Genomic DNA, 16,484 nt, shown 5'->3' on the forward strand with positions numbered 1-16,484 from the left:
ATACATCTTAATTACTATGCCCATTACCGTCAACGAACGCATTGTATGTTTTCTCAAAGTCTTGACACACTTCGTGCGTGAACTTTGCTTCCAGCTTCGTCAATATTTTTACCATTGAGAAATGGTTTTTCTGCTTTTCTGTGGCCACAACATGCCGTGCCAAATACTGCCTCACATACGAAAGTGGAAGGTCTTCTGGGAGAATCTGCAAAACTTCTTCCATGGTAAAATACTCATACCCGAAGCGATTCACCATATGTGCTAATAATGAGGACCGAGCTGCAAAATCCTCGACATGCAAATAATATTGAAAGATGGTATTCAAATTTTCCCGTACTTGTTGCGTATCCAACTTGTGATATTGCCTTATTAAATCTTCCCTGATCTGCTCAGTATAAATTAATTTTCTCGGTAGCGGCATAATGTTGTAGATGCAAAACCACTCTGCTGTGGAGCAGTCATGGTGCTCTTCTAATAGATAAGAAATTAAATCTTCACTGCTTTCTGATCCAAAGCTTCTCTTTAAATACGAGAATACTTCGTCATCCAACATGTCCAAACTTGGAAGAGGACTTTTGTGCAATCTCTTCACCACCAACAACTCGTATACTTTCAAATATACCTTCGATAACTCATTGGAGTCGCCCTTCCCGCTGTGTATATGGAAATACTCCATCAATGAGAGCTTTGGCCATTCACTATCACTCAAATTAACATCTCGTTTGAATTGACTAATAGTCATCTTGAGATCCTCCAACTCCTGTTGAAAAGAATCTACTCTTGTCGCAATGTAATTTAATAGTTCATGTAGGAGCTCATCCAAAATTTCATAGTCAATTTCCAGCTTTTCGGTGATGCATTCCAAAAAGCTCTGTTCAATATACTCAATCTTGAGGTATGAAAACTTATGGTCTAAAGTATGAGTTTTGGAGAGTTCCTTTAAGATAAAATGATGCGTGGATTCATGCGATCCTCCTTTGTTTTCTTTCAATAGTTCAAGTCCCTCATCAGGGCGGAGCTTCAAAAGTTCCAATAGCTTCTTTGTGTACTCGTCGCTGTCTGTAATATTGTTCCTAAGCTGGAAGAAGGCAAGCAGAATCAATTCACTTTCAGATTGATTATTTTCATCAAGCTTAGTGGCGAGGTCTTCTTCCGCAAGTAGGTGTAGAATCACGTCTATTATTTCCCTCGCTCTTTCGTTCGCTTTGATACCTGCTTCTTGTTCTGCCCTGTAGAGATGCAAAAGTGACAAGAGCCTGTTCTCCTTTTTATAATATGTGATCAACTTCTCATTTTCGTTATTATCTCCTGCCCACTCGCTTTTTTCCAGGTCAATGAGCGACGCAACCTCAGAATCTTTAGCGCATCCTTTGTACTTGAGAAATCTGAAGTACTGCCAATTTTGACTCATTTCCTTATTGGAATAAGCTGTGTCGATCAACCAAGTTTTGAAGTCATCCTCGAGGGAAAATTTTCCTAATTTGTTAGTTATTTCCAAAATTGCCTTTTCAATCTTGAAGCTTTCCCATGACTCGTCATCATCCGGAAATTCGGGGTACACCAAAAGTAATATTCTGATATCAAAATCGGTTTCGTTGTTTTTCATGCCCAGAATATACTCTTTGAGCTCTTCTATCTTTCCTGTTGTAAGAAGCAAAAGCGTATACGTTTTTTGTGATACGTCTTTATAATGGGAGAAAGACTCCACCTCATTGAGCAAGTCATTCATATCTTCGGCTGATTCGGCCTCTTCTACGGTTCTCATGACTTTTTCATACAAGGGTAGGAAGCTGTCGAGCTGATGCAAGTAGAAAACTGATTTTTCGCTGAAGAAAATCGATCTGGAGCTGGAGTAGTATTTTTTATCTTGGATAACATGGTTATCTGAGGGCAGGTTAAGACTTAAGAGGCCCAGAACTTCCCTATTCACAACATCTAGCACGTATTCAAGTTCTGCAAGATGCAAAGTCTCATTGTGTGCCAAACCAAAGAAGGATTCCAAATCTAGAAACTCACTGAAGACTACTTCCAAAGTTTTTAAGGAGCTGAAATTCAATTTTAGCTTGTCTCCATCCGCACCACTGAAAAGACCAATGACGTAGGGCCACTCAATAGCTAACCCATTTGTCGGGTTTCCTTCGCCGACCCACGTAAGAGTGCCTCTTGTGACATCTCCGAAAGCATTGATGAACATCGCCATAGATGTGGAAGCATCGGAGGCAATTGCAAGGAGATACTCTTCTTCGATTTTGGGTTTATCCTTGGCTTCAAACGGCACAATATGCGGCTTGATGTTTTGTATGTTTTCGGGGTTGTAGTCGAAAAGCGATATTCGACGTGTTTGCTGGAGATCCACCACATCGTAATTTTTCTCGTTCGCTGCCAAGCAGATGTTACTGTAGTTTGCCAGAGTCCCCGCAGCAGAAGAAAATCCCATCACTGCTCCGGAGTAGTTGATATCTCTGAGAAGCTTGACTTTGTCTGGAAGAAATTGCACCACTCTGATTTTCGACGGCGTGTAGGCTATGATCTTGTCGTACTTATTTTTCACCTTTGGGTTGTCTACTTGGGTCAATCGGGACATTTCGTTGACATCTTTAACCTTCCCAATGTGGCATGGTGAAAGCTCAGGTAAACTGAAAGCATGGATTACTCTGTTGGCCAAAGCCAAGCAGAGCTGAATATCTGGGAGGAGCAATAGTTTTTCCACAGGTTTCTGCTCCTCTGCATTCACCGGGAGCTTCAGAAGAAGCATATGCTGGTCGGCATCTTCAAAAAGAAAGTAGTGAAGTAGGTTTCCGTGTGATGTGCCCACATATAAGTTCGACTCAAAAGCAGAGACGCAACAAACAGATTCCAGCGGGTCCAATTCCAAGTCGGGGCTTAGACGAGATATTAGATAGCCATTAGGTAGATTTATCTGTGGAGCGTCCGGATTCTCGGACATGAAGTGATCTGTTCTCTGATAAGAAGTTCGCGCACAAGAATGGACTGGAGCCAAATTGAGGACTGAGAGAGCGAAAGATGAAAACTGTGCACACATGAATATACTTCAAGACCAGAGACCAGAACGAAAAATGTATAATCTCTTAAAGCTAACTTGGTTTTGAATGGGGCCATCTAATAACTATGGACATTGGCTCAGTTGAAAGGAAATTGCCCATATTCGATTTTCGTTAATATTGATTGTAGATACAGCAAGAATACATTAGATAGTTAACTATACAATGTACTCGTGAGTACAAGACGCAATAGATAATAAAGAAGCCTGGCTACAACAAAAAGGGCCTAGATTCAATACTTTGCGCATAGTTTATTGGTGTGTTGGCCGTTAGCTACGACGTTTCAAAACTTCATTGGCGACGGTGCATGATGAAGTGAATTTTGTAGTTGTAAATCCCAAGACTCACTTGCTTCGGTCGTACTATGATTTTACAGTTCAGTCTTTGATGTGGACGAGAGGCTTTGAGCTAGTCACCCTTGCAACAATTCTTTTCATGTGGCCGATATGTATATACAGACAAGTGATCGATTACGAGTCTGTCGTTTCGGCCTTCATATTTCACAAAAGAAAGTCTCCTTCATCTCACATTCTTAGCAACCTTATCTGCTCTCTGGTGGGAATGCGAGATTGTCTCTATGGGCCACATACTCAGAGTCGGCGTATCCTAAAACCTTTTCAATCTCGCTGCTCCGAAGGCCCTTGATCAAATCAATTTCCGTGGAGCTGTAGTTGACACGACAATGGCCCACCTCGACTGCACTTTGCAACACAGTCTCTAACGACTCCAGCCCTGTGCCCAACCGCTTAGGGATCACCTTGATCGACACACATTCGCTCTCATGGAACTGGCCCGTCACTGCCACAACTCCAGCAGGTAAAAGCCCCGCTCTGTCTTTGCGGGTCAAAGCTTCGTAGCAGCCCAGGTCAATGTACAACGAACCTTTAGTACGGAGGCCGTGCAAAAGCCAAAACCGGCGGTCGGACTTGATCTGTTCGTTTTTAGGAAGTGCCACGAATCGCGTGTGGAGCGGAAGACGACCAGCAGAAATCTCCTTGGCCACATGTTGCTCTTGTTCTTGCAGAGTTCCATCTGGCGCATTCTGGATGCTGGCCACGATGTCCAAAATGTACTGTGGTTGAGACGAGAGCGTAACAATGGTGGTAGCACCGACATTCGTAGCCAACTCCGCAGCAATCAATTTCGTGGTCATTCCGCCCGTTCCAACTTTGCTGCCGGCTTCTGTGTCTGTTTTCACTGCAAGCTCATCGATCTTGTCGACGAAAAGTACAGGCTTGGCGTCTGGGTTCGTGCGTGGGTTGTCCGTGTACAAACATGGCACGTCGGTCATTAGAAAGAGATAGTCTGCATGGATCATACCTGCTGTGATGGCCGAAAGCGTGTCATTGTCACCGAATTTGATCTCGGCCACGGACAAGGTGTCGTTTTCGTTGACAATGGGGATCACATCCATGGCCAACAATTGTTGGATGGTGTTGACGGCGTTCTTGTACTGGGTGAAATCGATAATGTCGTTTCTGGTGATGAGAATCTGCGCCACCGCCTGGTTCATTTGCCGGAACATGTCGTCAAAGAGCCCTATCAACCGGCCTTGACCGATAGACGCCAATGCCTGTACTGCGGCCAATTGCTTGGGCTTTTCTGTGACACCTACTCTTCTCATACCAAACGCAATGGCTCCAGAGGAGACAACCACAATGCGATGGCCCGCGCGGCGGAGTTTCACCACCGTTTCAACGATGTTGGCCATGTTGGCGATCCGAGGCTCGCGTGTCACTTCGTCGACCAACGACGATGTTCCAAGCTTGATCACAATGGTGTAGGACTTGTGACTCATTTAGGTGGTTGAGATGAGATGAGATGACTAGCTGATGAGTCGATGAGCTGAAAAAGGCCTTTTATAGTAGAAAGCGATGAAATGGAGCCGCAAGTTGTCTCGCTTGGGCTAGAATGTGAGTGCAGTGGGCCTGGGTATGTGGCTTAAGTATCCTCTTCTAAATGACAAGTCGCGCTGCGAAGAGAATGCACTTGATTTCATGACTCAGAGACAAACCGAACTTGACTCAAATCATGATAGCACAGGTTTTCCAACGAAGTCTGGTATTTTATGGCCGAGTCGAGTGGATACGTTTTTCTATGATTCCATGGCTGCAAGCTTCTGAAAATTGTTTTTCAATTTTTGTACATCCTTATTGGTTTTTTACTTTTCGCAGTCAATAGGAAAAGCACATAATTATTGCAAATCATTTGTTATTCGTGAACATAAAAGGAAAGTCACCGCACAAGCAACTTTGAAAATGATGACCTTTCGATCAGAAAAAGCATTTGAAATTTATCTATACCCCACATTCAAGCGACTTAAACATTACAGCTTTTCCGGATCCAGTATATAGAATTACATGCAGTGAGGATTCTAGATGACCATGTTTTATAACAATTCTCTTCAGTATGAATCTCTTCAAGTACTCCAACCCTCTCACAATTCATGAAACTTTAGACCCTTCAGTGTCTCATTAATATTTGGTTTACACACTTTCCTTCAAACTTTATATGTAAATCGGATGTTTATGGAATTGATGATTTAAAAGCTTCTTAACTTAGAATACTACCTATATACACAGCAAAAATAGTCGTTCAAGAAAGGTCCCTTGGCCCAGTTGGTTAAGGCGTGGTGCTAATAACGCCAAGATCAGCAGTTCGATCCTGCTAGGGACCACTTCTTTCCGGGCGTGTGGCGTAGTTGGTAGCGCGTTCCCTTAGCATGGGAAAGGTCTCCGGTTCGACTCCGGACTCGTCCATTATTTTTTATTTTCTTTTGCTTATACTTGCATTAACAAGCATATTTTTTTCTTGATAGAAGGAAGCCATATCGTTAAGAAGTTGAGTGACTCCAAAGCTTTTCCGTTTGTCAATTGACCCCAACATGACGGTCGAAATAGATTGCAATTGTGATGAGACTCATCACAATACTACAAAGGCGATACTATCAGAATTTCAATTATCAAGCAGCAACTTTCCAAACTTCAAGAAATTTAAATACTTAAGGTATCGAAATAATCTTTGATCACTACTGGAACATTGGCATAAAACAGTGTTTCTTAATGCTACTTAAAACTACTGACTTGTGTTTGCCAGAAATATTGTCTTGGTTTTTCGTCATATTTAAAACAGTTCGATTTTAGCATAGGTGACAACATTCAGAAACTGCAAGTGAAAGATGCCAACACCAAAAGAATATAAATGTATAGTTTATTAAGACCCGCAAACCTAAAATACAAAGACGAATAAAGTGGGGTTAATGCACCACCTCCAACTTAAATAACAACAGCTTCGGCCAACTTCTTCTTGTAGTCCAAAATAGAGCCCTCCCATCTAGTGGCAGTCTTGTTCTCAATGACGAAAATGTCCTTGGCAACCTTGTCCAACAATCTAAAGTCGTGCGACACAACCACAACACCACCGTTGAAAGCGTTGATGGCGTCGGCCAAAGAGTCAATGGTAGCCAAATCCAAACCGTTAGTAGGCTCATCCAACAAGATCAAGTTTGGTGCCTCGATGGCCAACAAGGCAAACACAACTCTGGATCTTTGACCTTCAGACAAGGTGGCCATTTGCGAAGTCTGACCTTCACCAGTCAATCCGTAACGACCCAATTGTTGTCTCCAGTACTGGAAGTCCTGGGAAATGTTAGGGAACTTGTCTCTGATGAACTCCAAAGGAGTCTTGGTCAAGTCCAATTGATCAGCCGAATGCTGCGAGTAGACACCCAACTTGATGTGCGTGTGTTGAATGACTCTACCCTTCTGTGGGACCAAAATACCTTGGAACAACTTCAACAAGGTGGACTTACCGATACCGTTTGGTCCGACAAGAGCGACTCTCGAGTCCATGTCGATACCAATGTCCAAGTGCTCGTACAAGTTGTCTTCCTCCTTGCCCGAGTAAGAGAAGGACATGTCGTCGAAAGCCAACACTGGAGGAGGCAATTTCTCCACCTCAGGGAATCTGAAGGTGAAGGTCTTGTCTGGAACAACAGGTTGGATCAAACCGTCGGCCTCCATCTTATCCAAGATCTTTTGTCTGGACTTCGCTTGCTTGACCAAGTTAGCATAAGTACCAGCAGATGCAATAAACTTCTTGATGTGGGCAATTTCTTCCTGTTGCTTGTTGTATTGTTTCATCTGGTTGGTTTCCTGCTCGGCTCTGGTCTTGACATACGAGTCGTAGTTACCACCGTATTGCAAAAGCAACTTCATTCTCATGTCGATCATGTTGGTACACACACCGTTCAAGAAATCCTGAGAGTGCGAAACCAAGATCAAGGTTCTGTCCCATCTCTTCAAGTACTCTTCCAACCACACACAGGCGGCCAAATCCAAGTGCGCAGTAGGGTCGTCCAAAAGCAACAAAGTTGGCTTCACGAACAAAGCCTTGGCCAACGCAACACGCATCTTCCATCCACCAGACATGTCCTTTGTCTTTTTGTTGATGGTGACACCGTTGAAACCCAAACCGTGCAAGATAACGGCAGCTCTGGACTCGAATGTGGATGGGTCCATGCTGTCAATTCTTTCGTACAAACCTTCCAAAGATGGGTCTTCTGGGCCGTTTCTCACAATGATGTCCTCGACAAGGTCTTCCACTCTCTTCAATTCGGCTTCGGCTTCCTTGACAACGTACTCCAAAGCAGACCATTCAGAAGGCTCTGCAGGCTCGTTCAACAAGTAAATGTCAAGCGCTTCTGGAACAGGAAATTCTCTGGCGGCAAGAGACTTCAACAAGGTCGACTTACCACATCCGTTTTCACCCAACAAACCGTATCTTCTACCGTAGTTCAATTCCAAAGTGGAGTCTTGAATCAAAACCTTACCGTGGAACAACAAGGAAAGCGACGAGATCTTGATATCTCTCGAGGTCTCCAAAGACTCCAAAACACCAGTGGTGACTCTGTCAGACAATCCGTGCTCGTCTGTCTGCGTCTTCAATTTGGCAATTTGCGCAGCAGCATCATCAACATCTTTTTCTTCAGCGTCCTTGGCAGCTTGCTTCTTTGTCTTTCTCAAAGACTTTCCAGAAGCGGCTTTAGCGGCTTCTCTTTCGGCACGCTTTTGCTCTCTCTTAGCTTTCGATGCGGAAACAGACATTTTGTTCTGGTGAGAAAAAAAGAGTCGAGTAAAAGCTAATAAGAAGTACGAAGAAGCATCGAGAAAATTTCAACCACATGCAGGAATGACGTTACCCACAGAAATGTGCACCCAAGAATCACAGCACCAGTGTTATGTGTCGAACGAAGCAACTGGGACCTTCTGCTGCTTTCGATGAACTGGAAACATGCACAATGCTGTCTGGGAGCCTGTGATGGCACCTGGCACGGGCAGGAGAAACTAAATACACGTGATTTGATCACGTGCGCAACTCATCCAGTCGACAATACAGCAAAGATTAACAATCCATAGAACACGTCTAGTCTAAGAGAAAAACTATAAAATGAAAAAAAGAATGGGGCGAGCTGGGAATTGAACCCAGGGCCTCTCGCATGCTTGTTCTGATCCGGTATGCGAATCCTAACCCAAAGCGAGAATCATACCACTAGACCACACGCCCATTTGTTGAGAGAAAAATTCGCTGTGCTCTCACACTATTTGAATGTATCGTGATGACCATTAACAGTTACATATTGATCCGGCTACCTGAATGTGACTATTTTGTGTGATTAGACATGAAAGATTTGCAACATTTTAAAATATTTTTGTCTGTCTGCACTGTATGTCTCGTTTGTATTGTGCACTGTTTGAACAAGGAACTTCTGATTGTGGTTGGGTCAGGCACTAGAAACTCGGTGACGTGAGATAGTTGAGCAAATATATTTACAATCATCAATAAGGCAGCTTCTTTTCTACAAGGTATACCAGATTTCAGTGCATGTCTTCTTTTCTCAGATTTTTCTTAGAATACTACATTTTAATGCCTATTGCACCTCTTTAAAACTATTATTTTGATCAATAGATGGAGACCAGTCATAGAAATATCGCCATGCCTGGATCAAAGTAACAATGAGGTTATGGGGAAGATTACATTCAGACTCGCCATAAATTGAATGAATGATTTTTTTCATTGAAGGCATGACAGAAGCCTTTATTATATCAATTAGTCAAGCTTTGCAAACTGTACAAATATGCCCAAGATGATAATAGACCATATGTCAAAGTTAACGAATTGAACCACTCGGAAATCGTGCATTTATTTCACTTCAAATAGCCTCCCACAATCGCATAATCCTGCTTGTTTGTTTGGTGATTATGGGTGACTCGTTCTACTTCGAAAAGAGTGGATTCATAAAAAAAAAGGGGCGAGCTGGGAATTGAACCCAGGGCCTCTCGCATGCTTGTTTCATTCCAGTGTACTGGAACGTCGCCCAAAGCGAGAATCATACCACTAGACCACACGCCCTTCTTATTTTCGGAAAAGGCTATGTTTTTATATCACAGAGATATAGGAAGCTGAGAAGGAAAATTCAGTCAATGCAATCAAGAACTGCCAAGCAAGATCGAGTTGTCCATTTATTTCTGCATGTGCCTATTTTCTAGCATTTCGCACCGTGCGACTAGCCCAACCAGCAAAGAGAGTGTTGTTCTCAATGTAGAAGAGAACAACAAATAGAACGAACAAGTAGATCAAGCGAAACCCAAGAACTGGCCCATATTTCTGCCTTTTCTGTAGTCAACATTGTCTCTTGTTTGTGTTGTCTCCCATCTCAGAGTGCACACAAGTCCAACCCACTCATCGCGAGAATAATTTTTCAGCTCTATTACTATATCATTTCCCTATGTCCGGAGCCTACAGCCAGGTTGATGCCAGCGGCAGCTACCTCGCCAACGTAATCCTGAAAAACGGCAGAAATGAGGTCCAGACCTATCCCATTTCCCACCGTGAAGGTGCCCTAGTGGACGAATCAATGATCAAAAGACATGAACTTGAGCCAGAACAGATTGTATCTTGTGTGGCGTGGTTTAATGACGTTGCAGCCCTTGTCACTCCTAAGAAGAGCAAAAAGAGAACGGCCGACGACTCGGCTCCTCGCAACGGCGAAGGAAACGGCGCTTTGGCGACCCATAGTCTTTTAGCTGTGGCTTTGGAGACGGGCGAAACCTTGGTGTTTTCGCCGCTCACAGATGCGCCAGTGGCCCAGATTGCCACGGGAAAACTTGTGTCTTTGACACGGGCCCGCGGCGAAAACCGCTTCTGGGGTCTCTCCGAAGACGCTTCCTTGTTACAAATTCACACACTGGAAGGTGTTGAAAAGACAGTCAAATTTGCAAAAACAGATGCCGACGTGGCGCTTGTGAACCAGATACTGTACCGGCCAAAAAAGAGCTCCTCGTCTGCCGAGCTCATGCTTCTAGCATCAACCAACTTATATATGGTGGATGGATCTAAGAGCCGCAAGAATGTCTTGGCCGAGTTTGAAGCCAAGAAGGATGCGGGATCCGTTGCATTCATTCTCCCCTTGGACTCTTTTGTCGCGGTGGCCCGCGATTTGTCCAGCACGCTTTCCATCTACGATCTTTCCGAGCCTTCTGCTCTGCCGCGGATCTTACATTGCAAGGGCTCTAACATTACTCGGTTGGCCTCTTTGTCCCCCGATCTTCTTATGGCGTTCACCGAGCACGGAGCTGAAGTCTTTTCGTTGGCCGGTCTGCAACGTACTGAGCCCTCTGCATTTATCAAGACAGACCACGACGAAACGCAATTTGAAAACGTCATTTCAACATCTGCAAACGGCGTTGTGGGTGTCTGGTACGACGGAAACCAGCCACAGTTTGCTAAAGTCAGCGAAACCACCAGCTTGGAAGGCGAGTGCACCGTTCCTATTTCTCACCCAAGTGAAAATGCCACACAAGAAAATGACAACTCAGAGGTCCCATTTGCAGTTGAAGAAACGGAAATCGCCAACGTGGGATCGGAAGAGTTGTTCTCCCAATTATCACGCTTGTTGACTAGCGAGAAAGTACCCAAAAAGGAAGTACTTCGATTATGTTCCAGCAACGACAATGAAGACAGTATCAAAGACACCATCCGCCTCTTCTCACAATCGGAAAAGTGCTGCGACTTGGTGGAGAATCTTTTCGAAATTGTCAGCAAGAAAGTTGCCAGTGACCCCAGCAGAAAATCGTCCTTGTCCATTTGGCTCAAGTGGGTTTTATTGGCCCATGGAGGCTACATCTCCAAACAGGAGAAACTCGAAACAAGTTTGGCTCTGTTGCAGACCAGTCTAGATGACGGAATGAAATTGATGCCCAAGCTCTTGGCTCTTCAAGGAAGATTGCAATTGTTGAAGTCGCAAGCAGAACTTCGAAACAAAATCAGCACACAGACGCAAGAAGAAGAGAGCGAACCCGAAGACGAGTACGAAACTTTCAACGAGACATTCAACAACACCACCAACATCGAAGAGTCTGTTGTATACGCCAATGGTGAAAACGACGACGATTTTGACAGCATAGAACAGAAGGACGAAAACGGCCCTGTGCCAGAGGAGGCTTAGCATAGACTAGTTCTAATTAAAGAAACTTGCACTGAATTGTAGAATGATAAGTATCCGTCTGTGTGATTAGATCAGAACCAGAGGATGATGACTCCAGTCTTTTGATATAATGATCTAGAGGAGGCAGAAGATTGGTTCAGGCTGAAACCGGCTTTACTACTTTGGTCTAATGTATACAACTGCGATTCATCGATAATCAGTAACAGCCGATGTTCATCACTATTTAGTAAAAGCTGAGATTTAATATGTTAGAGATGCCCAAATACGAACGGCATGAAGTATTTAAGGCAATGATGAGTTTCGGTCTAGTCCTAAACCATCACTGCCATAACGGGCACAAACAGTGTTTATTATATCTGAGTTTTTCACACACCCATGTTGAAGGTTTCCTGATCCATTTTCTGTCTAGTATATGCACCTTCAAGAGTCCACAGCGAACAATTTTGCGCACTGATAAGATTATCTACTACTCATCCAATGCCCGAAAAACTTTACATTTCGTACAATATCGTCCACAAGCTATGCAAGAAAGCGGCCGAAGACATTAAGCAAAAGGGCACTCGTGTGGATCTTATTATTGCCATCGGCGGAGGTGGTTTTATTCCCGCTAGAATTCTTCGCTCGTTCCTCAAGGATGGGAAAGGCAATATCCCCATCCAGGCCATTGGATTATCGCTCTACGAAGATATGGGCAACACTGGAGAAGACAAGATCGGCAAAGAGGTGATCAGGACGCAATGGCTCGATTTGGGTAACTTGAGCAACCATTTGGACACACTCATTGGCAAAAACGTCATTATTGTAGATGAAGTGGACGACACTAGAACCACTCTCCACTATGCGGTGACGGAGCTTCAAAATGACGTTGCTAAGCTTGAAAAAGAGTTGGGACTGGAAACGCCCACCAAGTTCCTGGTGTTTGTGCTCCACAACAAGAATAAGCCGAAAAAGGCTGATCTTCCCTCCAACATCATGGACACTGGCAGATACATTGTGGGCCAAGAAGTGGAAGATGCGTGGATCGCGTATCCTTGGGATGCAGCTGACATTGACGAGCACACCGAGTTGGCCAAAAAGCAAGGAAACTACTAGGCGAGGAATCAGAAGAGAGCTGTGATAACGCTCACCCAAAACTCAATATATCGCTATCGCTGGGAGAAGTGTAGTCTCTGCATCGCCGCAGGACCAAGTATAGAGAACAAAGTAGCTAGAAGGTTCCGAGACTTTGGGAGTTGGGTATTGTGAAATGCTGTGGTGGAAGATTCCCCTCTGAAGGCAAATGACAGTTCTACGTAGTATATCTCTGTAAAGACATTTCAACACGCCTACATTTTAATCCAACCGGGCTCTGAGAAACCAGACAAGTGACTGTAGTTAAGATTATGCACCAAATGATATCAACGCCTCAAGAACTCAGACATTATTAATGTGAAAACCACCCAAAAATTCCAGCGACATCAAATGCGCCGCCTCGAAAGTAGTAGTCCTTTTTTTTTTTGAATCAAACCGCTTTTCCCCTCCGAGTCTCTTATCCTAAAGCTCTTGCAGACTTGTATGAGCATAGGCCCGAAAAATTTACTCTTCGCGAAAACACATAGTTTTGCCAGAAGTAAAATCATCCTTCTGGAAACCCGCAACAACCCGGCCCCATTTTTCGGCCTGAAACTCTTTTCTTCTGGCTTTCTCCCCGACCACTCCGATGGACGCCAACACACTTCTCCAGTGCTTCTCAGCCACGCTACAAGTGTCTCAAGCGACACGTGAACAAGCGGAAGCCCAGCTTCGCCAGCTTTCGCTCACGCCCGGTTTCTTGGGCGCCTGTCTTGATATCATCGCCTCTCCCAGCGCGCCCGTGGGCGTCAGAAAAGCGGCAGCCGTCTACTTCAAGAACAGAGTCGTTCGCTCGTGGAACAGCCCGGCGCAGCCCATCGATGAAGGCGAAAAACCCGTGGTGAAAGACCGCATCGTGGCCGTTTTGTCGGCAGTGGACCACACCACCAAGCAGCAGTTGATTCCTGTTTTGCGGGTCTTGGTGAGTTTCGAGTACCCGGCGCAGTGGCCCGGATTGCTCCAACAGACAGGCGAGTTGCTCCAGCAGCAGGACGGGCCTTCTTCCATGTACACGGGGGTCTTGTGCTTTGCCGAGATCTGCCGCAGCTACCGTTGGGTGATGAATCTGGAGCGGGAAAGCGAGATGGATCCCATTATCGCCCAGGTTTTCCCCCATTTGCTCAGTGTGGGTAATGCCATTTTGGCGGCTGAAATCACCGAGGTCACAGCGGAAATCTTGAAACTCATCTTGAAAACTTACAAGTTTGTCACCTACTACGACTTGCCGAAGGTTCTCCAGACCAAAGAATCGCTTGTGGCCTGGGGCCAGTTCCACTGTCTGGTGATCCAGTTGGATCCTCCGGCATACGTGCTTTCGCCCTCTTTGAGCGAGCTGGAAAGATGTCAGACCCAGATCTCCAAATGCTACAAGTGGGCCGTGGCCAACATGGAACGACTCTTCCGCCGCTATGCCTCCAAGGACTTGTCTTCGAAAATGAAGTACGACGCTTTCCGCGGCGTCTTTATTGACGAATTTGTACCTCATTTGATGTCTGTCTACTTGTCTCTTGTTGAAAGTTGGTGCGGTGGCCGCAGATGGCTCAGTACCACGGCTTTATATCACCTCTTGGAGTTTATGAGCCACAGCGTGACCCAAAAGGAATCATGGGCTCTCATCCAGCCATACTTTGAGAACCTTGTGGCTCACTTCATCTATCCCCTCTTGTGTCCTTCAAGTGAAACATTGGAGCTTTTCGAAACGGATCCGAACGATTACATCAACCTGAAGCTCGATAATTTCGACGATTCCGAGGCTGACGTGGCGGCATTGGGTCTTTTGGTTACTTTTGTCACCAAGAGGAAGAAAACAACTTTGGAGCCCATCGTCACTTTTGCATACAACCAGCTTTCCAGCTTGAAAAAAGTTCCCGAAGATTTGGACGTCGCCAAGAAGAAAGACGGCGCTTTGCGTTTGATTGGTGGCGTCTCTCATCTCCTAACATCTCCAAAATCCCCATACGCGTCACAAATGGAAAGCTTCCTTGCCGAGTTGGTTTTGCCCAATCTCAACTCGCAGTTTGAGTTTTTGCAAGCAAGAACCTTAGATGTGTGCTCGAAATTTGCCGACTTGCCTTTCGAAAACTCGCAGACATTATCTACTCTCTTCCACGGAATCCTCAAATCATTCACATCTGAAGGTTCCGATGCCAGCCTACCTGTTATGCTTCAAAGCGCATTGGGAATCCAAGCATTTATTCACAATTCACAGTTCAAACAGATTCTTTCGTCTATAATCTTACCTACAATGTCCAAGCTTTTGGAACTCTCCAATGAGATTGATAATGATGCAGTCTCGATGGTCATGCAAGAGTGTGTCGAAAACTTTTCCGAACAGTTACAACCATTTGGAGTCGAGTTGATGAACAATTTAGTTCAGCAGTTTATGCGCGTGGCTGTTGAGGTAAATGATGCAGCAAATGTTGGAGTGGAGGAAATTGAAAGTGACTATGTGGATCTGTCAGACAAGATCATGGCTGCAGTGGGATTGTTGAACACAATGATCACCGTCCTTTTGTCGTTTGAAAACTCAAAAGAGATTTGCATGAAATTGGAGGAAACGTTTTCTCCTGTCATCGACTATGTATTCACCAATGAGTTGGACGATTTTTTAGCAGAAGTGGCCGAGTTAATCGAAAACTCCATCTTTTTATTGCGTGCGGTCAGCCCTTTGATGTGGAGACACTTTGCTCAGTTGTCTAACTCTTTCTTCGAGGGTATTGCCGTCATGTACATTGAGGAACTCTCTCAGTGCTTGAAAAACTACATGGTTTTCGGTGCTGAAGATTTGGCCCATAACCAAGAAAACGTTTCTAAGATGATGCAAATGATCGGTTTCATTCTTGAAGCTGACGATGGAAATGCAGACTACAACGATATGGTAACTGCATGTGACCTTGCACAGACTTTGGTTCTCTCATTGCAAAACAATGCTTCGCTAGTGATCCAGCCGCTCTCGAAAAATATCTTGCCAGTGTTTGCCTCCAACCGAAAGGATTCGCTGCACGTTTCCACGAATGCCTTGACTGTGGCTCTGACAAACTTTGTTGTCTCCTGTTTGGTATATGATCCCGCTCTTACCTTAGGGCTACTTCTGCTGTACACCAAAGAATTTTTTGAACAATGGTTTGCGTTGATTCCTCTTTTGAAACGTGTCTACGACATTAAATTGTCAATTCTTGGCCTCATCAGCTTGGTAAACAATCCTGAAGTTTTGCAAGCTGTGCAATCCATTGCAGGATCTATTGCATCCAAACTTGCTGTTTTGTTCAAAGAATTACCTTCAGCCATCAAAAACTTTGAGAAACAGCGCGTAGAATTCAACGAGTCTGATTACACTGACGTGGGCAATTTCAACGACTATGATGATGAGACGGAAAGTGTTGGATCAGGAGCTGAAAATGAAGACGACAGCACTAGCGAATACTTGGAGTTTTTGAAACAAGAAAACCATAAGCTTACAGGAGCAGCATTTACTGCTGAAGAAGAACCTGTTTTCGAAGATCCTTTGGCTACTACACCTTTGGATAGCATCAACACCTTTCAAGTGTTTAAGGATTTTTCCAACTCTTTACAAGTGAACAATGCTGCTGTCTACCATGCTATCTTTGACAATGTTAGCGAGGAAGAGAGAAAGGTTTTTATGGGAGTTTTGGAGATGGTCCCTAAGACTCATTAACCACATACGTCATTGCATTGTATAATGATTTAATATAATTTTATACTCGTCGTAATTTTGTACATTGATCAATCAAGGAAGTTACGAAGGTCGCATTAATGATTTTCCTCAGACCTAATTGACTTCGAAA

The 16,484-nt window shown here is 44.4% G+C and overlaps 6 protein-coding genes and 4 non-coding genes across 10 annotated transcripts; 5 read left to right on the top strand and 5 right to left on the bottom strand. All coding sequences in view use genetic code 12, as the record gives it.

The window, feature by feature from the left end:
* Window positions 1-7: 7 nt before the first annotated feature.
* On the bottom strand, window positions 8-2,947 carry FOB63_001167 (CORVET complex subunit; the record flags this gene model as incomplete). The annotated part of the gene is made up of 1 exon (XM_002618762.2): window positions 8-2,947. One exon carries the CDS (start codon window positions 2,945-2,947, stop codon window positions 8-10), a length of 2,940 nt encoding a protein of 979 aa, XP_002618808.2.
* A 656-nt stretch (window positions 2,948-3,603) lies between these two features.
* PRO1 (glutamate 5-kinase) lies at window positions 3,604-4,860 on the bottom strand (the record flags this gene model as incomplete). Its single annotated transcript, XM_002618761.1, has 1 exon — window positions 3,604-4,860. One exon carries the CDS (start codon window positions 4,858-4,860, stop codon window positions 3,604-3,606), a length of 1,257 nt encoding a protein of 418 aa, XP_002618807.1.
* Window positions 4,861-5,665: 805 nt separating this feature from the next.
* Window positions 5,666-5,739, top strand: FOB63_005522. The gene has a single exon. It is a non-coding gene; the product is annotated as a tRNA-Ile (tRNA).
* A 9-nt stretch (window positions 5,740-5,748) lies between these two features.
* Window positions 5,749-5,821, top strand: FOB63_005523. Its single transcript has one exon. It is a non-coding gene; the product is annotated as a tRNA-Ala (tRNA).
* A 516-nt stretch (window positions 5,822-6,337) lies between these two features.
* Window positions 6,338-8,167, bottom strand: KRE30 (ATP-binding cassette family ATPase; the record flags this gene model as incomplete). Its single annotated transcript, XM_002618760.1, has 1 exon — window positions 6,338-8,167. One exon carries the CDS (start codon window positions 8,165-8,167, stop codon window positions 6,338-6,340), a length of 1,830 nt encoding a protein of 609 aa, XP_002618806.1.
* A 357-nt stretch (window positions 8,168-8,524) lies between these two features.
* FOB63_005554 lies at window positions 8,525-8,627 on the bottom strand. The gene has a single exon. It is a non-coding gene; the product is annotated as a tRNA-Pro (tRNA).
* A 742-nt stretch (window positions 8,628-9,369) lies between these two features.
* On the bottom strand, window positions 9,370-9,473 carry FOB63_005553. Its single transcript has one exon. It is a non-coding gene; the product is annotated as a tRNA-Pro (tRNA).
* Window positions 9,474-9,849: 376 nt separating this feature from the next.
* Window positions 9,850-11,568, top strand: UTP9 (Utp9p; the record flags this gene model as incomplete). Its single annotated transcript, XM_002618759.1, has 1 exon — window positions 9,850-11,568. One exon carries the CDS (start codon window positions 9,850-9,852, stop codon window positions 11,566-11,568), a length of 1,719 nt encoding a protein of 572 aa, XP_002618805.1.
* A 477-nt stretch (window positions 11,569-12,045) lies between these two features.
* Window positions 12,046-12,660, top strand: XPT1 (Xanthine phosphoribosyltransferase 1; the record flags this gene model as incomplete). The annotated part of the gene is made up of 1 exon (XM_002618758.1): window positions 12,046-12,660. The coding sequence occupies one exon, from the start codon at window positions 12,046-12,048 to the stop codon at window positions 12,658-12,660; it is 615 nt and encodes a 204-aa protein (XP_002618804.1).
* A 607-nt stretch (window positions 12,661-13,267) lies between these two features.
* Window positions 13,268-16,354, top strand: NMD5 (Nmd5p; the record flags this gene model as incomplete). The annotated part of the gene is made up of 1 exon (XM_002618757.1): window positions 13,268-16,354. The coding sequence occupies one exon, from the start codon at window positions 13,268-13,270 to the stop codon at window positions 16,352-16,354; it is 3,087 nt and encodes a 1,028-aa protein (XP_002618803.1).
* Between the last annotated feature and the right edge of the window lie 130 nt (window positions 16,355-16,484).

This window comes from Clavispora lusitaniae (genome assembly GCF_014636115.1).
Source record: "Clavispora lusitaniae strain FDAARGOS_655 chromosome Unknown tig00000038_pilon, whole genome shotgun sequence".
NCBI classification, from domain to species: domain Eukaryota; kingdom Fungi; phylum Ascomycota; class Pichiomycetes; order Serinales; family Metschnikowiaceae; genus Clavispora; species Clavispora lusitaniae.